This window comes from Mirounga leonina, unplaced genomic scaffold (assembly GCF_011800145.1).
Source record: "Mirounga leonina isolate KUSES-001 unplaced genomic scaffold, KU_Mleo_1.0 Mir_201, whole genome shotgun sequence".
NCBI lineage: Eukaryota > Metazoa > Chordata > Mammalia > Carnivora > Phocidae > Mirounga > Mirounga leonina.
The window spans coordinates 18,545,251-18,569,399 of record NW_023270504.1 but is presented as its reverse complement, the minus strand read 5'-3'; the positions used below and the strand labels follow the sequence as shown (position 1 = coordinate 18,569,399).

The 24,149-nt window shown below is 41.0% G+C and overlaps 3 protein-coding genes across 3 annotated transcripts in view; 1 reads left to right on the top strand and 2 right to left on the bottom strand.

Annotated features, from left to right (window-relative positions):
• Positions 1 to 17,435, bottom strand: part of GUCY2C (guanylate cyclase 2C) — a 123,845-nt gene extending 106,410 nt beyond the window's left edge. Inside the window, exon 1 of the mRNA XM_035028171.1 lies at positions 17,203 to 17,435. The gene's annotated coding sequence lies outside the window, so the exon portion shown is untranslated. The remainder of the gene's footprint in view (positions 1 to 17,202) is intronic.
• A 528-nt stretch (positions 17,436 to 17,963) lies between these two features.
• Positions 17,964 to 18,687, bottom strand: LOC118025475 (histone H4). The gene has a single exon (XM_035027869.1). It carries the CDS (start codon positions 18,532 to 18,534, stop codon positions 18,223 to 18,225), a length of 312 nt encoding a protein of 103 aa, XP_034883760.1. The 5' UTR covers positions 18,535 to 18,687; the 3' UTR covers positions 17,964 to 18,222.
• A 2,999-nt stretch (positions 18,688 to 21,686) lies between these two features.
• Positions 21,687 to 22,597, top strand: LOC118025632 (histone H2A.J). The gene has a single exon (XM_035028170.1). The coding sequence runs from the start codon at positions 21,831 to 21,833 to the stop codon at positions 22,218 to 22,220; it is 390 nt and encodes a 129-aa protein (XP_034884061.1). The 5' UTR covers positions 21,687 to 21,830; the 3' UTR covers positions 22,221 to 22,597.
• The last annotated feature ends 1,552 nt before the right edge of the window (positions 22,598 to 24,149 follow it).

Here is a 24,149-nt window from a genome sequence, read left to right as displayed (position 1 = left end):
TTGGTAGAACTGATACAGGAATTCGACAAAGTTGCAGGATATAAAATCAATGCCCATAAGTCTGTTGCATTTCTATATACCAATAATGAAACAGCAGAAAGAGAAATCAAGGCATTGATCCCATTTACAGTTGCACCAAAAACCATAAGATACCTAGGAATAAACCTAACCAAGGAGGTAAAAGACCTGTACACTCTGAGAACTATAGAACACTTACGAAAGAAATTGAGGAAGACACAAAGAAATGGAAAAAGAGTCCATGCTCATGGATTGGAAGAACAAATATTGTTAAAATGTCTATGCTACCCAGAGCCATCTTCACATTCAATGCAATCCCTATCAAAATAATACCAGCATTTTTCACAGAGCTAGAACAAATAATTCTAAAATTTGTATGGAACCAGAAAAGACCCAAATAGCCAAAGTAGTGTTGGAAAAGAAAATCAGGGGCACCTGGGTGGCTCAGTCGTTAAGCGTCTGCCTTCAGCTCAGGTCATGATCCCAGGGTCCTGGGATCGAGCCCCGCGTCAGGCTCCCTGCTCCGCGGGAAGCCTGCTTCTCCCTCTCCCACTCCCCCTGCTTATGTTCCCTCTCTCGCTGTCTCTCTCTGTCAAATAAATAAATAAAATCTTAAAAAAAAGAAAAAAAAAAGAAAACCAAAGCTGGAGGCATCACAATTCTGGACTTCAAGCTGTATTGCAAAGCTGTAATCATCAAGACAGTATAGTGCTTGCACAAAAACAGACACATAGATCAATGGGACAGAACAGAGAACCCAGAAATGGACCCACAACTATATGGTTAACTAATCTTCAACAAAGCAGGAAAGAATATCCAATGGAAAAAAACCCATCTCTTCAACAAATGGTGTTGGAAAAATTGGATAGCCACATGCAGAAGAATGAAACTGGAAAACTGGACCACTTTCTTACACCATACACAAAAATAAATTCAAAATGGATTAAAGACCTAAATGTGAGACAGGAATCCATCAAAATCCTAGAGAAGAACACAGGCAGTAACCTCTCTGACCTTGGCCCCAGCAACTTCGTACTAGACATGTCTCTAGAGGCAAGGGAAACAAAAGGAAAAATAAACTATTGGGACTTCATCAGGATAAAAAGCTTCTGAACAGCAATGGAAACAATCAACAAAACTTAAAAGGCAACCAATGGAATGAGAGAAGATATTTGCAAACAACATATTGGATAAAGAGCTAGTATCTATAAAGAACTTACCAAACACCCCAAAATTTAAAAATCCAGTTAAGAAAAGGGCAGAAGACATGAACAGACATTTCTCCAAAGAAGACATACAAACGGCCAACAGACACATGAAAAAATGCTCAACATCACTCATCATCAGGGAAATACAAATCTAAGCACGATGAGATACCACCTCACACCAGTCAGAATCGCTAAAATTAACTCAGGAAACAACAGATGTTGGCGAGGCTGTGGAGAAAGGGGAACCCTTTTTCTGTTGGTGGGAATGCAAACTGGTCCAGCCACTCTGGAAAACAGTATGAAGTTCCTCAAAAAGTTAAAAATAGAACTACCCTATGACTCAGCAATTGCACTACTAGGTATTTATCCAAAGGATACAAAAATAGTAATTAGAAGGGGCACATGCACCCCGATGTTTATAGCAGCACTATCCCCAATAGCCAAAGTATGGAAAAAGCCCAAATGTCCATTGAGTGATGAATGAATAAAGAAGATGTGCTACATATATACACTGGAATATTACTCAACCATCAAAAAGAATGAAATTTTGTCATTTGCAAGGATGTGGATAGAACTAGAGTATGTTATGCTAAGTGAAATAAGTCAGAGAAAGACAAATGCCATATGATTTTATTCATATGTGGAATTTAAGAAACAAAACAGATGAACATAGGAGAAGGGAAGAAAAAATAAGGTAAAAACAGAGAGAGAAGCAAAGCATAAGAGACTCAACTATAGGGAACAAACTGAGGGTTGCTGGAGGGGAGGTGGGTGGGGGGATGGGGCAACTGGGTGATGGGCATTAAGGACGGCACTTGTGATGAGCACTGGGTGTTATATGCAAATGATGAGTCACTAAATTCTACCCCTGAAACTAACACTACACTATATGTTAACTAACTTGAATTTAAATAAAATCTTGAAAGAAAAAAAATAAAGATAAATGTTCAAAGATCCCACATCTACATAAATCAAACACATAATTTGCTATTTGGAGGGGCAAATATTATTATTGAATTCTCCCAATATTTATAATGTTCACATAACTCAATATCATGTCTCAGGTTTTAACGCTAATTTTTAGTTAAAACCTGTGTAATTTTTAAATGTTTTTTCATTAATCAGGAGAACTTCCAAATCATTCTATAAGTATGTTCAAGTTTTGGTTTTGTTGAAAACTAAAATAAAAAGGAAAAGGAGAAATTGGGAAAATATAGCTGAAAAAATTGACATACCAGTGTATTTCTAATATATGAAATGATTCTTTAAAGCAATTTCAAAAACACTAACATTCCTATTGGAAATAAAAAATAAACAACAAAACCCAAAAATTCACACACACAAAAAAACCAAATGACCTATCAATATATGAGAGTAATCAATCTTTTCAAAATAATTCATTTATTAATCCAACAAATACTTACTGAGACATATTTTGCATCTTTTTCAGATGAAAAAGCAAAATACCATTTTTCAGGTAAAAAAATGGTAGTTTTAAAAATATGATACTCTTCAGGGTTGATACAAGTGTGGAGAAATGAGCACTCCATTATCTAAATGGGAGAATTTCAAAAGGGTGTAATATTTCTCCATGGCAGGTTAGCCACATATTTCAAAAGTCGTGCATTTTCCTTCACCTAGAAATTCTACCTCTAGGAATATATATTCAAGTAAATAATCAGAGATGTTCACAGGATTTATGTGTAATAATATTTATTGTGGCATTATTTATAATAGCTCCCAAGGAAACAAGCAAAATGTCAAACAATGAGAAATTGGTTAAATAAATTATCATATGTTTATACGACAACTAATAAAAGTCATGTTGTGGGAAAATAGTTAATGACATGGAAAATATTCTTGGCATGCTGACAAGTTTAAAAGCAAGTATTAAAATAATATATATACTATCATCCTGATTTTCTGACTGCTTATAAATGCTTGAAAGTTCTCCTAAATATAAACAAATATACAGTTACATGTGAATAGACTATTTACATATGATACTATAATATAAACTAAAATGTTGACAGTGATGACCACTGAGGGCAGGACTTAGGGGAGTCTTTAAAAATTTGCTTCCTCGTGCTTTTTCTATATATTCTGTTTTTTCCCTATTAAATAAACACTGCTTTTATAATAAGAAAAAAAGTTACAAAAACTGGATTTTTAAAATTAGGTCCTTGATAACCTATAAGTAGTTTCAGTATGGTATGAGGGTGGAAGATTTTTATTTTTATTTTTTTTAAATTTTATTTATTTATTCATGAGAGACAGAGAGAGAGAGAGAGAGGCAGAGGGAGAAGCAGGCTCCCAAGGAGCAGGGAGCCCGATGCGGGACTCGATCCCAGGACCCTGAGATCATGACCTGAGCTGAAGGCAGACGCCCAACCATCTGAGCCATCCAGGCGCCCAAGGGTGGAAGATTTTTAAATTTGGGTAAGTAGTGACTGTGATTTGAGGAAGTGAAGACAATGAATACAGACTGCATCTCAGAATACTTGGCATTTAAGTGCAGGAGGAGATCCAAGGATAGGTTTAGGGGGAGGTCAGGATGAGGGTAAAGAAGATATATATTCTAGTAATATACATATGTAAATATATATTAATAATAATATATAATAATATATGGCATTATTATATAGTAATAATAATACACACACACATATATATGTTACTAGGATAAAGAGAAAAAGACTTTGGAGAAAAATGTTGGTACACAGATTAAGGTCATCTAGAGATATAGTATCTTTCCTTATCCATGTAACTTTACCTATAGGTAGAACTTAAAGGAAAAAGAAAAATGCAAAATACTGTGCCAACACATAGTAAAACGTGTAAATATGATGACATGTTAGGTTGTACTGGTCAAGATTCTCAGAGAAACAGAACCAATAGAATATACATATACATATACAATAGAATGTATATGTACACACACACACACACACACATATAAAGAGAAATTTGTTTTAAGAAACTGGCTTTCATGATTATGCAGGCTGGCCAAGTTCAAAATCTGCAGGGTGGGCCAGCCTACTGGAGACCCAAGAAGAGCTGATGTTGCAGTTCAAGTTCAAAGACCAGGCTGCTGGCAGAATTCATTCTTGCTCAGGGGACGGCAGGCTTTGTCCTATTAAGATCTTCAAATGATTGCCCACATTATGGGCAAAGTCCACTGATTTAAATGCCAATCTCATCCACAAAAAATCACCCTCACAGAAACATCCGAAGTACCACTTGGCCAAATTTCCTGGCCCCATTGAGTTGACACATAAAATTAATCATCACAAAAGTACTATGAAAAATAAAAATAGTTCTTCTGGGTAGCAAGATGGCGAGTTTTTCTTTCTTTTTTTTTTTTTTTTAAGATTTTACTTATTTATTTGATAGACACAGCGAGAGAGGGAACACAAGCAGGGGGACTGGGAGAGGGAGAAGCAGGCTTCCTGCCGAGCAGGAAGCCCAATGCGGGGCTCGATCCCAGGACTCCGGGATCATGACCTGAGCTGAAGGCAAACGCTTAACAACTGAGCCACCCAGGTGCCACGTGAGTTTTTCTTAATACTGTCTTTAATTTTGTTACCTTAAAGGTTAAGTATAATTTTTTAACAATTCATACACGCTGTTCAAAATTCAGAAGGGCTTCAACTTGTATAATGCCTCATCTTCAACCACGTAACAGTTATGAGGTAATTATGCTATTTCTATGTTATCACTGACTCCTAAACTTCTTTTCAAACATCAGTATGTAATTACATTCCTGACTGAATTTGAATATGTCCCATCAACATTCATGGAGTGGACATATTTCGTTACACATATATAAGCATATGGGACACTGGTATAAATATGTGCCATTAGGGTCTTTTGGGAAGCAGAAGTCAAGCAGCATGGGTTGTAGCCAGAACGTGACTACCAATCGGCTGTGGCAACTTGAACAATTATTCAAGGGACATGAGTCTGACAAACTACAAAAAACAAGAGGGACACTTACACACTAGCCTTAACAAGGGGTTTTAAGGAACAGATAGAATAATAGATTTTGCTTTGAAAATATAAAGGGGTCCAAAAAGAAATAAATATTTCTCCAGTGGTTTAGGGATAAAGAGGAATCAAAAAGATGTTAGAGAGAAACAGATTTTACTTTCAGTCTCTCTGTGCTTGAGTCACTCATAAGCTAGTCGGAACTCCCAAACTGGTCAGACAATGTTATCCCTTATAACTGTCATAAAATCCTGAGACGTATTATTGCCACATTATAGATGTGGAAAATGAAACTAGATTTGTTAAGGGACTTACACAAAGCTAATACATGTGGCATGATGCTTGCTGGAACTTTCCCATTGCCCCACAACTGGTGACAAGGGCCCCCAGTGCATTCCAGGTTTTTTACAGTGGGAAGAAAAGTGAAAGTACAAACCATCCCCTCCTCACTCCAAACCTATTGAGCTTCTAGCCTTAGGAGGAAGGGAAAGTTGTTTTTTGTTGTTTTTTTTTTAAGATTTAGTTATTTATTTCAGAGAAAGAGAGAAAGAAGAGTGGGAGGGGCAGAGGGAGAGGCAGAGAAAGAACCTCAAGCAGATTCCACACTGAGCGCAGAGCCTGGCACGGGGCTCAATCTCACAACCATGAGATCAACACCTGAGCCCAAACCAAGAGTCAGACAGTCAACTGATTGCACCACCCAGGGCCCCAGAAGGGAAAGTTTTGTTTTGTTTTTTTAAGATTTTATTTATTTATTTGACAGAGAGAAACAGAGTACAAGCAGGGGAAGCGGCAGGCAAAGAGAGGGAGAAACAGGCTCCCGCCTGAGCAGGGAGCCTGGTGTGGTGCTCGATCCCAGGACCCTGGGATCATGAACTGAGCCAAGGCAGACACTTAACCGACTGAGCCACCCAGGCGCCCCAGGGAAAGTTTTTTATACTGTAAGAGATTGGAGCTTTAAGTAGATTTGACTTTTAATAACTGAGAGTGACCAAAAAGTAACAGAATCTTTTCAAGATATCATGAGGTGAAAAGACAGAAAATGGAAGAAGTTTTCACATTTATATCCTGAATTGAGAACATGTGACAAACCAGTTACAAATTGGGGGTGGGAAATGGAGCAATTATCCAGAATCCTTCAAGAATCTCCACATAGACATAAATATGTATATTAGGTTCATCAAACAATTCTAGATGTAAAATTGGAATGGGAAAGATACCACATATAGAGATAAGAATAGCCAATGGAAAATATTTAAAGCTACACGTATTCTGAACAGAAATTACCTGTGGATTATAGTATTTATGAGGATGTCAGAAGATGTTGGGTGAATCTTCTTTTGTTGTCCCAGAATTGATAACTAGGGCCCCAGCCGTGGCTAAAGAGGCATCACATACCTCACATTCCAAAGCCATAATTGTGATCAGACGTTGCCTTTCCAGGCTACTAAAAGGAGGCAGACTCAGCTCCACCACCACAAACCACTGCTTCAGGGGGGAGAGAGGGATAATCACTGTTATGCGTCGTTAGTCTGGAGGGGCATTTTACAGCTCTTTCCTCCTCCTTCCTTACGGGAGCCTACAAGAAGAGGATTAATCTCCTATTCTGGACAGACATCTCCACAGGCAATCAACTTACTGTTTTGCCTATAGCTACGTAGGCAGGAGAAAAGAGAATGGACACAGATGGTAAGGTTGACAGAAGGGCTGGCTACAACCTGAAACTTGACCTGATTATCTTCTTTCTCTGACAACTGAATGTAGAAACCACTGAACAAATCTTATTTCATTATGTATTTAAGCAAGACCATTCCCTGGCAGAATTTAAATGCAAATGATTACGTTAGAATCCTTCTCTCCCTTGTGGGTCTCCCACTATAATTCAGGGACTCGTTTTTCAAAGGGACAGTTGGCATATCTAGTTGAGGAAACCAGGTCTCTTTTCATTCTCACCCCTTACATGTGAAATGTAAGCTAGGTAAGAGATGCAGACAAAGCTATATTGGTAAGGTATATATAATCTATAGATAATATCACATAGAGTCTAGTAGTGTGAGGGATATATTCTTCCCACTTGTAATACATACATACATATATAGAACCTTCCCATGAATCCTCTAGTCACGGGATGCCTGGGTGGCTCTGTCGGTTGAGCAACCAACTCTTGATTTTGGCTCAGGTCTGATCTCAGGGTTGTGGGATCGAGCCCTGTGTCGGGCTCCCTGCTCAGTAGGGAGTCCGCTGCTGCTCCCCACCCCCACTCGCTCATGCTCTCTCTCTCTCAAACAAATAAGTCTTTTTAAAAAATCTTCTGGTCATATCATGTTTGTGAAAATCCATTTCAAACTGAAAATTTTTTAAAATACTGATTTAATTATGAAAGTATACTCGTAGAAAACAGCAATATTTAAAGATGAAAATTTTAAAAATCATAAACCTCAGGGATTCCTGGGTGGCTCAGTCAGTTAAGCATCTGCCTTTGGCTCAGGTCATAATCCCAGGGTTCTGGGATCAAGTCCCACATCAGGCTCCCTACTCAGCGAGGAATCTGCTTCTCCCTCTCCCTCTGCCACTCCCTCTGATTGTGCTCTCTCTCTCTCTCCCTCTGACAAATAAATAAAATCTTTAAAATAATCATAAACCTCTTCCTATTAATAACTACTTAACATGTTGGTAAAGGGAAAGATTGATTGTAGTGTTTTACTATATCAATATTATGCTATATGCAGTTTTATATCCCACTTTGAAATTCTTACTTATACACATATTTGTGCTTATGAATAAAAGACCTGGAAATAAATGTTTCTGAATGTAGAATACTATCTATAGCAATAATAGCTCTGGGGTTGGTAACATAAGATGCATGAAAAGTAATAGGTTTCCAGGTCAAAAAAGAGACCTTAGAAATTATTGAGTGATATTTAAAATATTTAACAAATGGTTATGATAAAATCATTGACCGATCAGAACGGACACTAGGCACAAATAATTGGTTTGTCTCTACACTCATGTGTCTGAGTACTACTCCTGCATAAGAGAAGACAAAAGCCTTGAGAAGCCAAATAATCAAAGGTCACATTGATATTTGGCAACAAAACTATGATTACCATCTAAGACTCAATTTCCTGGCCAGGGTTTTTCCTACTATATCAAGTTGCCTCCTTATATGAAAGCTTTTTCAAATGTATAAGGTGCTATTTAAGTGTACATTCTAATTAATATTATGAACACGGTCAAATACATAGAAATTAGTATCCAGGCTCCAAAGTGCTATTAGGGAAAGCACATTTTTAAGAAAGTGTTTATCATAAAGAAACCTGAAAATCCCTTTGGCTTTTATTATAGATACATCACTTTATTCTATATAAATTCTTGTTGAAGGCAATACTCTTCAACTTTTTGTATATATGTAGTATTGCACAGTAATGTTATGTAAAATTTCAATTATAAGATTGTTCATGTCATGAATAAAATACATTTTTCCAAGTTCTCTGTAAATTCATCTTTGACTTAATAAAGAAATATTTAGCAAAACGTTTCTTTCCTTTCTAATTAAATACCAGCTAATTCATTCTTACATGTACCTGTGAATTTTTCCACTTGCAAGTATAATAAATATAGCAGGGGTTTATTTACTATGTTTCCTGGATACCTAGTCTGACAGAAGCAAACCTGATGCATTTTCAGGAAACAGTTCAAAGATTGTATTTATTGGACAAAGTTGATTGAACATCTGCTCTGTACCATGCATTCAACTAGGCGCTCAGTATAAAGGGGAAATAAAGTAAGGTCATCCTTGTCCTGGTGGAGCTTAAGGTCTAGGACATTAAAAACAAACAAATAAACAAACTAACAGCAAACACTCTGAAATACTATGCAGATTGCGTAAAGTACCAGAGCTTTGGAGAACTTTCATCACAAACATTCTCCAGTCAGCATTGTTCTGGAAGGAAACATGTTCCAGTCATTTGATCTTATCTGCCCAGACAAATGCATAATAATCATCCCTCTGTGAAACTATTAGAACACATTGTAAAGGAAGTAAAGGAGGTAGGAGGTGCTGTCTGCGGGGGGGGGGGGGGGAGTTGAGTTGTAAATACTTCCTGTTATCCCTGATGCATTTATCAAATGAAAGTGGACATTTGAAACCATAAGCGGGATACTGTTGGGAGAGCTCTACGATAGTTGTCATGGGACTCTACTCTTGCTCGTGCCCTTCTGGGCAGTTCTTGAGCACACGGATAAATCAATGACACTTCAGTTTTTCATTTCCACAACTACAAATATGGTATTACTATCTACCAAAGTCTGCAGGACGATGAGCAGTAATAATAAAACTTGTAGGGGGTTTGCCAACTTCCTCCTAATCCATACTCGCATTTTTGTGTCGTCCAAGTCGGCAACTTCTCCCCCCATCAGTCCTTTAATATAATCAGTCTGTGGCTTACCTTTTGAAATTGAGTCAATCTCACCATTGTTTAATGGTATTGTATACAGTAGTATATTTTCTAGTAACCAGTCAAAGCTAATAGCCTCCGTCAGATGGCCCTTCTTTATGGCCCCATGATACTGTTTCTCCTCTTCATACTATTTGACACATTGCATTATATTTGCTGACTTACTTGTTTGTATCTTCCACTAGACATATATTCTGTGAAGGCAGCAACATTTGTTTTGTTCACCATTGTGCATCATTCTTTCTCTAATGCCTAATGTGGTCTGGCACAGATAAAGAGCTTGGTATATATTTACTCAGTGAATGTGTGGATGGACAGTATGGCAGTGGACTCTGAATCCCTAGAGAATGGGGAGCATACATGTATCCCCAGCATCTAGCATCTTACCTAGAACTCCATAGGTCTTCCACAAATGTTCTAAATTGAAATGACAAAGTGGGTCAAGCTCCTTCAGATCAAAGATTTTGAGGTTGCTGGAACCTAACAGTACATGTTATCAGTTTCCAGGTAGTTGAGCAAGTACATTGTCCTATGAAAGATAAAAGTCAGAGCAAACTTAAGCTGAGGCCTGCAATAATAGTTCTTTGAAACTATCTGTGAGGTAAAGCTATATTGGGTGTTAAAAGTTTAAATCTGCCTCAGTTCTCTTCATTTCATGAAATTTGAATGGAGAAAAACTGCTTCCAAAGATTTATGGTTTTCCATCTAACAGATCCATTTACAACTTAAAGTGAGGAAATTTCATTTTTGCCGCATATAAATATTCTGTATATTAAATGAAAAATAAAAGGCTAATATAATTTTCAGCTGAAGGTCACATTGCAGGGTTAAAGGAAAACACAACCTTTAATAGTTGTACTAGGAAGAATTTCATGTAGAATAGCTCAAGACAAACTTGTGTCCATTTAAGAAGCTTGCCTTTTCTTATTATAAGGAACTAAATCAGTATAAATTATATTTAAATTAACTCCTCTCTGTGAGGCCACTTTGCTCCTTGTGTTGCTTAAATTATTGCATATATATGTTCTTCATTCCCTCTCCTTTATTTTACTGAGAAGGTAATGAATATTGTAAATTCAAAGCACATGACACATGCCCCACAATTAATTCTTTTCTTCCTTCCTTCCTTTCTTTTCTTCTTTCTTTTTCTTTCCCTCCTTCCTTCCTTCTTTCCTCCCTCCCTCCTTCCTTCTTTCCTCCCTCCCTCCTTCCTTCCTTTTTTTTTTCTTTCTCTCTCTTTCTATTTAGAGAGAGAGAGTGTATGCACAACCACGTGCGAGCAGGAGCCGGTGGCGGGGGGGCGCAGAAGAAGAGGGAGAGAGAATCTTAAGCAGGCTCCATGCCCAGTGCAGAGCCCAACATGGGACTCGATCTCACGACCCTAAGATCATGACCCTGAACCGAAATCAAGAGTCAGATGCTCAACTGACTGAGCCGCCCAGGCACCCCTCAATGTACTTTCTTATTAAAAGAATCCTATTTTTTGTTCAAGTATCGAGTGTCCCTGAGCAAGACAAGAGGTAGGATGCCTATAAGCTCCAGATGTAAATCTTAATTAGGATAAGAAAAACAGTAACTCAATCCCCTTTATCTATGATTGACTTAATCTTTGACAATAAATGAAAATATTTCTCCATTACCCCTTTTTCACGTATTCATTACTTCAGTGCTTATTTATTGAGTGCTTACTATGTACTAGATTAAATCAGGGAAACTCTGGTTGCAGATTTTATAGGATGCCCCATCCCAGGTGTCGGATATAGCCAATACTCTAATGTAAACTAAAGACTCCATGAAGTAATGAAATACTTAGCTGAATGATTTTTTTTAAGATTTTTTTTTTAAAGATTTTATTTATTTATTTGACAAAGAGAGACAAAGCAAGAGAAGGAACACAAGCAGGGGGAGAGGGAGAAGCAGGCTTCCCACTGAGCAGAGAGCCCGATGTGAGGCTCGATCCCAGGACCCTGGGATCATGACCTGAGCCGAAGGCAGACTCGTAACGACTGAGCCACCCAGGCGCCCCTAAGATTTTATTTATGTATTTGTCAGAGAGAGAGAGAGAGAGCACGAGTAGAGGGAGTGGCAGGCAGAGGGAAAAGCAGGCTCCTTGCTAAGCAAGGAGCCTGATGCGGGATTCAATCCCAGGACCCCAGGATCATGACCTGAAATAAAGGCAGATGCTTAACTGATTATTATTATTATTTTTTAAGTAGGCTCCACTCCCAGCGTGGAGCCCAATGCGGGACTTGAACTCACAACCCCGAGATTAAGACCTGAGCTGAGATCAAGAGTCGGATACCTGACTGACTAAGCCACCCAGGTGCCCCCTGAATGATTCTTTATAGAATTATCTTGAAAAAGTTACACATCTTGGGTAGGAGAAATAAAGCCATGCAATGTCTAACAAAACTCTATATCAAATAATTTAAGTTTATTTTTCTAATGTTGTTTGTGTAACACCAAATTGTTCTTACACTTTTATTGCCCCTGAATTACAGGTGTAGATATTTTATGCATTATCTCAAATAATCAAAATAGTTAAAATGAGGGGGTAAGATAAACACTTTAGTTAGATAATCAGTGTATTAAGGGTTGCAGGTGCCAAATAGCACTTGAGATAAGGTTAAAAAAATTTAACTAATTGGAATTCAACTTAATTGATACCTAAGGGACCAAAAAAAGGGGGTGCGGCTAAAAATAGTTATTCACATGATAAAAGGTATAGCCCATAAAAAAGTTATGGCAGTCATACCAAAAATACCAAATCACACATGACCAAATTATGTAAAATAAATATTATTTAAAATGAGGATAAATTGACAGAAACAAAAATATAGCAGGAGGCAACACAATACCATCAGGCACAATATACACTGAGTAGACAAAAACAAAGATCCAGGTTGTATTTTCAGAATATAATTAATAATTTACAATGCTGAACAGGGGCGCCTGGAAGGCTCAGTCGGTTGAGCATCTGCCTCCAGCTCAGGTCATGATCCCAGGGTCCCGGGATCGAGTCCCACATCGGGCTCCCTGCTTAGCAGGGAGTCTGCTTCTCCTCCTACACCTCCCCACTCTCTCTCTCTCTCAAATAAATAAAATCTTAAAAAAAAAAAAAGCCGAACAAATAGCTATAAATTGAATGTCATATTTTAAAACATATACAATGCCTCCTTGTCTAAGAACCATGAAGTATTTTCAAAAATTGGTCCCAAATAAAACTTCGATAATTTCCAAAAAGAAGAAATAGCAGAGGTCACTCTCTAGCTCAAATTTCTAAATAGAAATTAATATCGAGAACTAAAATAGGAAAACATTCCAACTACCTAAATTTTTAACCCCTTTTATAATTGGGTTAATTTGAGATGAAATAAAAATAAAATTATGGAACACTTAGGAAAAAATAAAATACACTATAACATTTCAAAAGTTTGAGATGCAACCAAACTGTAATAGAAATAAATCCAGAATCATAAGTTATATCTTTATTTAGAAAATAAAAAATCTAATATGAAATGGGGATAATAGGTTTGCAGAAATGGTAAAAAAAATTGTATCAAGGAAATTACAGGGTAAAAAAATACAAAAAAACTCAAAAATTCAAAATTGAGTAATTTTTTCTTTGAAGAAGCTAATATATGCCAGACTTCTGAAAAATATAACCAGAAGAAAGATAACACAAAATTCAAAATGAGAAAGACAGACAAGGTTTTTAATATTAGAATATATGATATGTGTATGTTTGTTCTAATTTTTTATAAAACATATAGCTTTACAGGAAAACATAAATTACCAATTTTAACTGAAGAAAAAGTAAAGAGTCTAAATAGACAAAAATAAAAATGGAGAAAGAATCTGAAAATGTAGTCCTTCCAGGGCAGGACTTCAAGGCAAATAGTTTACTAATAAATTCAAGGATCAGATAACTGTCATGGTATATAATCTTTTCAGAAAATAGAAATGTTTGAAAAACAACTCAGTTTATTTTGTTACCATATTATCAAATACATAAATAGACAATTTTCCCAAAACATTAATAAGTGCCTGTGTGTATTCAAAATTCTGGATCAGAGCTGTTCTAGGGATACAGACCTGAGTGATTCCTACTCTCAAGGAGTTCAGAGACTAGGGAGGGAAGACATACATATAAAATCAAATGTTATAGTTAGCTAAACCCACTGTGGGCAGTTTGGCAAACTAAACAGTCTGAATGAAATTTCTAGCACAAATGTTGCATTATAGTGGTCACAGGAAAATAAGGAAAATCTTCAAAGGGCAAAAAAATTAAAAAATAGTGAAACTACAACTGAAAGTGAGGGATAAGCAAGCATAAAATCTAGGACTATAAAGAATAAGTCTTGGGCCTCCTATAAGGAAGTGAAGTAGAATCCGAGAACCACCCATCAAGCTGAGATACTCGAGAGGGGACTAAAGGGGTCAGAAATTCATAGAAGCATTCGGCCCAAAGGTGAAGCAAATGCCAATTTTTCTTGGAGGGCAGTATGCTCCATTAGTTCCTCAGGACTCCCACAGATGATAATCAACCATGTATTATTTCAGAGTAAAAATCTGCCAAATGAAGACTCAAGTTTCCATGTGTGTCAGCAGAACAAAACACTGGATGTAGACCACCCTGAGCTCATATTGTATTTATCAGTTCATTCTGATTGCCAAATTCTATTTTCACCATTTATTCATCCACTCTCTTGTCAACATGCATTTGGCTTCTTTGTTTTTGCTACTTTGGACAGTTCTTATTTTCTTTTTTTTTTAAGACTTCATTTATTCATTTTGAGAGAAAGACAGAGAATGCGTAGCGGGGAAGGGGAGAGGCAGAGGGAGAGGGAGAAGCAGACTACCCGCTGAGCCGGAAGACCAATGTGGGGCTCGATCCCAGGACCTGGAGATCATGACCTGAGCTGAAGGCAGATGCTTAAGCATCTGAGCTGCCCAGCTGCCCAGCTACTTTGACCAGTTCTAAGGTAAACTTTAGTGAACATGTGTCCTGATATATGCGTGCAAAAATCTCCCTTAGGTAAACACCCAGGAGTGGAACTGCTGGGTCAGCATACCTGTGAATCTATCTTTAAGTTTACAAGATAATGACAAGCTTTTTGTTTCAGAAATAGTTGAATGTGTATTCTTACTAGCAACAGAAGACATTTTGTGCAGCATTGCTATTGTCACTTTTAAGTTTTCACCAATCTAGTGAGTGCAAAATCATATTTCATTGTGGTCTTCGTTTGCAGTTCCCTGACTAATCAAGCTGAATATTTCTTACTGTACTTGTTAGCCATTTTGCTCCACTGTCTTCTGTCCACTTTTCTATTGGTTTGTTTGGACCTGGTTTCAGTTTTTATCCATCTGTTGACCTAGTCCATTTCATTATTCTTGGACCACAGGACAAATTAAATACCCAACATTAGGAGGTCCCCAGTACACCATGTCTGGAAACTACTGTGGCATTTGTTCATGATGTTTGTTCCCTAAGCGTGGTTGGCTTTCCAGTTCTCCAATGGACCTTCAACTCAGAACAAATACCATCTGATCTTTGAAGATAACCCAAATCTGACAAAATTTGTCCTGTACACCAACAGCACTTAATTCATAGCACTCTAGTAAACCACATGTGTACAGTGATGCAGATGACTTTCTCCACCCTCTCTACTTTGAAAACAGAAACTTCTTGATAGCAGGGACTGTGCTTATTTATCTCTGAATCTTCAAAAGTTAACAGTAGTTGGAACAAATGAGGCATTAAATGTCCAAAAATCAGAAGAGGATGACTTTGCTAATTTCAAAAACATTCTGTTCACATTGTTAAAAGAGAGGCATTACAGAGAAGATTTAAGTTCTTTAACAAACATTTGTAGTAAGGCATTTTATTAGTCAACTTCAGAAAATCTCAGTTCCACTTTCAGGTACTTTATTGCGTTATCAATCATGTGACCCAGTTCAGGTTTGGAAAACATGATTACTTTAGGACTAGGTACTACTACCATGGGACTTACACAGACAAATATAAAGATTTCCTGTGCTCAAATAATTTGGTTATATTTTATAAGGAGCATAAAACATAAACAAAAATAGCTGTGTTACAAGGGAGGATATAAATTGTATTATGCAACTAGGAAGAATTGAGGCCATCACCAAAAATAAATAAATAAATAAATAAATAAATAAATAAATAAATAAATAAATAAATAAATAAACAAACAAACAAACAACAACCAATTCGTAATAAGTTAAATACTTAAGGAATAGATATATTAAATTGCCATAGAAATTCTTATTTCCATGCTCCACTGGCGTCTTAATCTTCATCCTCAATTTTTTTTTAAAGATTTTATTTATTTGAGAGAGACAGAAAGAGAACACAAGCGAGCGAGCGGGGAGGAGGGACAGAGGGAAAGGGAGAAGCAGACTCCCCGCTGAGCCAGGAGCTGGATGGGGGGCTCAATCCCAGGACCCCCAGATCATAACCCGAGCCGAAGGCAGACGCTTAACCCATTGAGCCACCCAGGTGCCCCCTTAATGATTTGATTCATGTTAAATTGGAGATTTAATAGGTAAAATATCCATCCATCCATCTACTCAAATTCACTCATTCACAACCAACAGAGGCATAAAAGTGTGCTAAGTTTGCTGCTTCTTTTAAGTAACTGTTTTTTCACTTGGATGAAAGAAAGCTGAGCTTCTGGGACTGTCTCAGTGCCCTGGACATTTAATTAATACCAGAATAACGAACACACTTCAGTCTTTATGGAATAGGGGAAAGTACTTAGAAGTGAAATACCAGCAAATACGGCCAAGAGGCCTCCATGGCAGAAGCAGTGTCATATAAGGGTTAAGGACAAAGGGTGCGGGATCCAACAGAGTTGGGATCAAATCCAGCCTCCAGTTCTTACACACACGCCCCCATTATCAGTTGCCTCATCTGCAAAATAATAATAAATACTTCATAGATTCGCTGGAGAATCAGAAGCAGCAATGGAACAACACAGTGTTCCAAAGTGCCTGACCCCCCAATAAACGGTATAACGCCAGCCTCCGCTGAGGGAATACTAGAAATGTTCCAAACTGAGCTCGGTTCTCGCCTCGCCCCACTAGCGGCCCCTGCCGGCCCGCCCCGCGGTGGGTCTCCCCGTGTTCGGCCCCTACAGCCGCCTCTGTAAAGCGCCCCAAATGGCCGCCCCTTGCTCCGGGTTTCCAGGCGGCAGAGCGGAATCATTGAGCAAGGGGACCCGCGACTACACAGCTATCTCGCCCAAGCCATTTGCGCCGAATTTATTAGAACGCGGCCCTCCACTCATCTCCCTCCTACAGCCAACCCCACGGGCGGCTCAGAAAAGGGCCTTTACTCGAAAGCTAGGGCTTATCTCCCGGCTGCGACCGGGTCACGCGACACTGCCTCCCGAGCAGCAGCAGGATGCTGCCCCGCGCCCCTGGCCGCACTGCGGGCTAACTCCTGCATCTGCGTGGTCAGGGGTTCGAGCACCGCCGCCGGGTACTCGGGCCGGGACGCTCACCCGCTCCTTGCCGCTAACAGTGCAGCGCGTCCCCGGTAGAGCAGCGGCCGCGAGCTAGGCCCCGCCTTCGATTTCGCCCGCGCTTTGCCGCCTTCATTCGGCGTCTGAACTTGGTCACCTCCTGCTCAAACGTCAGCAAGGAAGTAAAATATTCACTCGGCAGCACTCCGGAGCGCCACACCAGGACAGCACTTGGCACTTTCGCGCCATCCCACTCCCGCGTTCTGAGGGGGCGGGTCTACGGCGAGGAGCCGCCCCCTCTGTCGCGCGACCCTCCGACCCAATCGGAGGCAGCATCAGCTAACCCTAATTTGCATAGAAGCTTCTCTATATAGGCTCAGGGACAGAGGCCTCCGCTGCTTAAAAACCATGCGCTACTCGGGAGGGGAAGAATGAAGCGGGGGAAATCGGAGGGGTAGACGAACCATGAGAGACGATGGACTCTGAAAAACAAACAGGGTTCTAGAGAGGAGGGGGGTGGGAGGATGGGTTAGCCTGGTGGTGGGTATTGAGGAGGGCACGTTCTGCATGGAGCACTGGGTGTTATGCACAAACAATCATGGAACACTTCATCTAAAACTAATGATGTAATGTATGGGGATTAACATAAGAATAAAAAATTAAAAAAAAAAAACAAAAACCATGCGCTACTTATGCGTGGATACCTCCTTACCCCAAGTGGGACCCAAATTCTAGACAGGATCCCAGTCTGCATGTGCACATTATAGCGAGGGCCCTACCTGGCACCGCGCTCTCCAGACTACGTCCCAGGGGAGCGGCGCTGCATCCCCATTGCGAGCCCTACGGGTCATACCTCCCCCTCCTAAGCCCCAAGTCCGCCGTCTGCAGCCCGGAGCCACCCGCCAGGGTAGGAACTTCCACGGCACAAGGCAGGGCTTCATCTGACACACCTAGGTCCCACATTCACACAGTAAACAGAAAGTGTTGGCTCTTTTCCTGACGTTCTGAGGGCCCTTAAAAGGGCCTTTTAGGGATTTGAAGAGAAGCCGCAGAGACTGCTCAGCCGCCGAAGCCATACAAGGTGCGACCCTGGCGTTTCAGCGCGTACACCACGTCCATGGCGGTGACCGTCTTGCGCTTGGCGTGCTCCGTGTAAGTCACCGCATCGCGGATCACATTCTCCAGAAAGACTTTCAGCACTCCCCGGGTCTCCTCATAGATGAGCCCAGAAATGCGCTTGACACCACCTCGGCGGGCGAGCCGGCGGATGGCGGGCTTTGTAATGCCCTGGATGTTGTCCCGGAGGACCTTCCGGTGGCGCTTGGCGCCTCCCTTCCCCAGCCCTTTCCCGCCTTTCCCGCGACCAGACATCCTTCCGACCCAGAAAGCAAGCAGCTAATGGTCGGGGAAGCGTAGACCAGGGCTTATATTTCCTGGTAGCGGACCTGTTTGAAAACCTCAAGAAAGTGGGCGGAGCTCTAGGCCCCAGGTGATTTTTGTCTTTCCTCTAATAATGAGTGAAGGAGCCGTAAGCAGAACAAGACTGGTATTTGTTGTTTGATTTCTTGGGAAAACTTTTATTTTTGCCATAAAACTGAGGAAAGAGTCAATGGAATTTATATTGCTTTTTCTCAACGCTTAAATAAAAATAGACCAGATCCTTTTGGCGCTCGTTTCCTCCCTCCCCTCCCTCCTTCCCATCTCTCCCCGACTCCCATCTCTCGCGCGCGAATTCCAATTATTTTTCAAAAGGAATGCGTCCATTAACAAACCCGAGGTTCTCACATCTCCCACTTACAAATTCAAAGTTCTTAAAAATAATGATGCCACGACGGTAGCTTTAAAGAGTGATTTCTACTGCAGATCGCCCATCAGGAGGCTCTCAATCCTTTCTTAAGAGAATCCCTGAACAAATATGAAACTTTCAATAACGTCACCGCTCTAGGATACAGGACTCTTGTCTTCCCAAAAGGGTTTACTGCAATAAAAGGTAGCGGTATTTAGAGGATGATTCATAACTTTGTCAAGCATTTAACCTCTGGAGGAAGGAATATTTTAGTAAATTGTGCTCCCTGTCCCAAGTCTTGAAAGATAAGCTTTTCCAGGAAAAGCTTTATAGTAAATATTTGTATGTGTGTCTGAATGCTTATAACTTACCCATCCTTACCCATCTGCATAACACAGAAAGTACTTTTTTTTTTAATTTTAAAGATTTATTTATTTGAGAGAGCGAGAATGAGAGAGAGAGTACATGAGAGGGGGGAGGGTCAGAGGGAGAAGCAGGCTCCTCGCTGAGCAGGGAGCCTGATGCGGGACTCGATCCCAGGATTCCGGGATCATGACCTGAGCCGAAGGCAGTCGCTTAACCAACTGAGCCACCCAGGCGCCCAGTACTTTTTATTGTCAAAGATAAATTAAAAGAGCTCTCAGAGGGGCGCCTGTGTCGCTCAGAAGGGTTAAGGGTTAAGGGGCACTCTTGATTTCAGGTAGGTCATGATCTCAGGGTCATAAGATTGAGACCCAGCGTGCCCCCCACCACCCCAGCCGGGAGTCCGTTTGTCCCTCTCCACCTCCCTCCCTGCTCCTCCACTCACTTGTCCCTCTCCACCCCCCTCCCTGCTCCTCCACTCTCTCTCTAAAATAAGTGACTCTTAAAATAAAAGATCCCTCAGAATACTGTTTGTATGGCTGCAAAAAATCCTGAATAGTCATATTGTACTACATGATTTTCATCTTTGACTCACAGGGAAGAAGAAAGTCTATCAGATCTGGAAGAGATCAGGATTCTTATAATGGTAAATTGGTTGATTATATTTACTAAGACTAAAAAATCGAGGTTAGAACAAATTTTTCAAGTTAGAAATCATTCTTGCTTACAAGAATAAAAGGGAAAAGTGTTCAAAATAATAACAATAATTGTCAAAAATTTCCCTTGATATAGGCAAAAAGTTAAGCAAAATTTGCAAAATTCATATCAGGAACATGTTAATAACTGCATCAGAAACTTGTAAGTCCATTTATTTAACTCATCTAGCAGTTATTGGATGCTTACTAATGTATTTAATCTTCAAAATAACACTTTGGGATAGGTGCAGAGCTTACCCAAGTCAACCGGTAAGTGGTAGAGACAGGATTTGAACCAAGGCAGTCTGGCTCCAGGATGACTGACTTAATCATGACAATATGCTGCTTCTCAACTCCAAAGACATTTATTGAGTTCCTACTATATATAGGTTAATCAGTGTTCTAGGCAATAAGGACATGTACAGAAATCGCTGAAAATGATTTCAGAAATCAAATCTTTATTAGGATGGTGGGATGGTAAATTTTACTTTTAAAATGGTTACTATAATCTCCATAAAATGTCGCTTCTTTTAATGTGTTTACAACACATAGCAGAGTAATTGTATAATTATGGGAAATGTTGAGGTAACTGAAATTACATCAATGAATTAGTAAAAAATCATTTCTAATAAAAAAAAACTTTGTTCCAAATGCTATGGCTCTGCAATTTGGGTAAGGACAGTTGCTTCCGTTCTTCTTTAGTCTTTTCATGACCTCTGAGCATCGCATGTGCAGTAGAGGGCTGGAAAAAGGGACAACCAAGTGCCATCACAATGTCTTACGCGACCTTATTTACGCCCGGGCTCAGAGTCGCCATGGAGAACATGATCAGCAGCGCGGTGACCACTAAGGAGTAAGCCAAGACCAAGACTCCGTGCCTCAGAGACTGATCTTGCAGCCTCTCCCTGGAATCCAGAGACTCTTTTCAGGCTCATAATCTCAAAAGACAGGAGATGTTAAGTTTTGGCTAAGCGAGCTTGTTCTGCAGTCTGTGAAGAAAGCATTCACGTCTAGCGTAGCACTAGTTTCGCAGTCCCTAGAAGCTAAGATTGGCAACCTGTGAACGGCAGAACTGCTCGGGGAGTCCAGTGTCACCTGGTCTGGTTAAGAACGTTCAGATGGCCAGTTCAGTGCGAGGCATCTTTTGCAGCCAGCTCCCCACACTGCTGGGTAGCAGCAGGCGCATCTGGGTTTGCAGGAGACAAGGCGCTTGTTTAAAGAAACGGCAGTTAGAGGGGTACTGTTGCCCACAAGCGCAGTGTCTGGAGTCAGCTAAACTGGCTAAGGATGCTATATAACGAGAGAAAATCCACCTAGGGGGCACAGCACCGTGGGACGCAGCACCGGAGGGCTCATCTTGCGACCTCAATTGCTTGAGGCGTTTCTTGCTTGAGTGTTTTTGTACTTGTACGGATTTTTCAGTTTCTAACCGTGGTTCCTTAATTCTTAAGACGTTCTTGTCCCAGGAGCGAACTTGGACGTTGAAATCTCAGGGGCCAAAAAATTCAACGGAGGCCCCAAATGCGGAACGGTCCGGTCCTGGGTATTCATAGGAGAGGCTATGTAAATGAGGGCTAGGAGTTTGCTCTTTTGACTGGATAGAGCTGGAGAAGGCGGTCCCTCTGCCAGGAGCTCTGGTTGGGAGCGGAGCCTGCCTGTCATTGGTCAATAGAGCCGAAGATGTTGCTGCGCCCAATGGGAAGGCGCTGCCTAGTGTCAGCAAAGTGATAGAGGCAGTTCCGGTGTTGGTAAATTACATTCACCTACTGAGAACCGTGTCTCTGTGTTTTTCCTCTCGCAGGAGTTTTAGGCGAGAGGTAAACATGTCTGGTCGCGGAAAGCAGGGCGGCAAAGTGCGGGCCAAGGCCAAGTCTCGGTCTTCCCGCGCGGGCCTGCAGTTCCCGGTGGGCCGAGTCCACAGACTGCTGCGCAAAGGTAACTACGCGGAGCGAGTAGGCGCTGGGGCGCCGGTGTACCTGGCTGCGGTGTTGGAGTACCTGACGGCAGAGATCCTGGAGTTGGCTGGCAATGCGGCTCGTGACAACAAGAAGACCAGGATAATCCCTCGCCACCTGCAGCTCGCCATCCGCAACGACGAGGAGCTAAACAAGCTGCTGGGGAAAGTCACCATTGCTCAGGGCGGCGTCCTGCCCAACATCCAGGCCGTGCTGTTGCCCAAGAAGACGGAGAGTCAGAAGGCGAAGAGCAAGTGACCCTGACGCCACCACAGGGGAGCTGGCTTCCCCAGCAAAGGCTCTTTCCATAGCCACCCCGCAGTATTTTTCAATATACTCGATGTCATGGAAGTCTGCCGCGATCTAGTGGGGAGGTGGGTGGCGAGGGGCCCGCCGAGTCCAGGGCCAATAAAGTCGGTGAAAATCGTGTGGTCGAGAGAGCTATGTAGTCTCGGGGACCTTCCGGATGACCCGGGGGGCAGCCAGGAGACCTCTGGAGCAGGTACTGGGGGGTTGGTTTCTGCCGTTTTGTGGACTACTTTGGTCCGCACCCTCGAGGTGTTTTGTGGGCGGTTGAGGGAGACCATGAAGGACCCACTGGCTGGAGGTGGGCAGGATTGGGATCTCTCCCTACTCGCCTTAATGCAAAAGAGAAGCAGACTAGGGTGCGGGGGCGTCAGGGGGATTATTTTTACCTGTCATTCTCAGGGCCTTCACTCCTGTCTTGTCTGGGCTGTTCATGGGGACCCAGTTCTGAAGACGCAGTGGGGGCTAGCTGGTGTCGCGCAGGAAGGTGGCTCTCTGGCCATACTTTTCAAAAAGTATGGGAGTAACTTTCCGTTTTGGAAGAGTGTTGTGATGACACAGTGCCCACCAGATTTTTCGTAGCCTAATAGCTGTTGTGTTTTCATGTTTTGGATATCAGATATTTCTATATACACATTTATGTTCCCATTTCTTTAAAATGAAGGGAACATCCAGTAATATGTGTAATATAGAAGCATGAGTCATAAGTAAATTTGTTCCCCCCGACACTCATGTTGCATAACAGTGCAGTGTCTTTAGTCATACATTACTTATGCTTAGGAGCTTTTAAGAGATTTTTTCATGATGGTCTTGTCGCCATCATATTATACTCCTTTGGAAATGTAATCAGTTTGATTTTGCTTCCTAACAACAAATAATCTGCTTGAAGTCTCATGTTCATTCCGGCGTTAGCCTGGAGTAATGACCTCATTCCAACAGTCCTGTGGTGGTAGCATTGCTTGATTGTACAGCACTGCTTTCATAAACATGAAATGTGAGAAAATGTAAGGATAAATGACTTAAGTGCCGGAAGTTACACATTTCAGATCCGGAATCCACATTTAAAAGTTAAATAGCCATCTTGGGCGCCTGGGTGGCTCAGTTGGTTAAGCGACTGCCTTCAGCTCAGGTCATGATCCTGGAGTCCCTGGATCGAGTCCCACATCGGGCTCCCTACTCGGCAGGGAGTCTGCTTCTCCCTCTGACCCTCCCCCCTCTCATGTGCTTGCTCTCTCTCATTCTCTCTCTCAAATAAATAAAATCTTAAAAAAAAAAAAAAAAGTTAAATAGCCATCTTATTCTGTCCTTAATTGACCCTTCCATTTCACCCTTTTCTACAAGCTTCATCCTGGCCCACAGGGCCCACAGCACAGATCCCAGTTCAGATTTCACATCTTTGGTGTCATCTTTCCTATGAGTCAGAGTTGAAGTCTTCCTGAAAAAACATTATGGTATTTCTTCACTCTTAGTAATGGGTGGCCCATTTTCCCACGCGGACTTTCTTTATTTCTTCCCCAGTATTTATTGAGCTCTCCAGTATGCCATGCTCCATACCAGATGATGGGAGTACCGCTGTGAATAAGGCCAACTAGATTTCCACTCTCTTGGAGCTCACTTCTTTTTCTTGGTACCTGATGACAGAACAATGAACAAATAAGTTAATATCGGAAAAAGGATTCACCTTCAGCTTCCATCAATACTTGTGTCTCCCTCCTGCTTGTGCAGTGAATGAATGTTGGGATTACTTCTCCCACGTGGTCATCTTTTTGAGGTGTACAAAGATCAGGCTACACGTAGTACCTCTGTTAGGAGGCAGATTATTGCCCCCAAATTCCTGAGGAGAATAGACCCCAAGGCTACCATGGGCAGCAGGTGCCAAGA

Coding starts and splice junctions, on each gene's coding strand:
- LOC118025475 (XM_035027869.1), bottom strand. CDS start 18,534: ATGTCTGGTCGCGGGAAAGGCGGGAAAGGGCTGGGGAAGGGAGGCGCC.
- LOC118025632 (XM_035028170.1), top strand. CDS start 21,831: ATGTCTGGTCGCGGAAAGCAGGGCGGCAAAGTGCGGGCCAAGGCCAAG.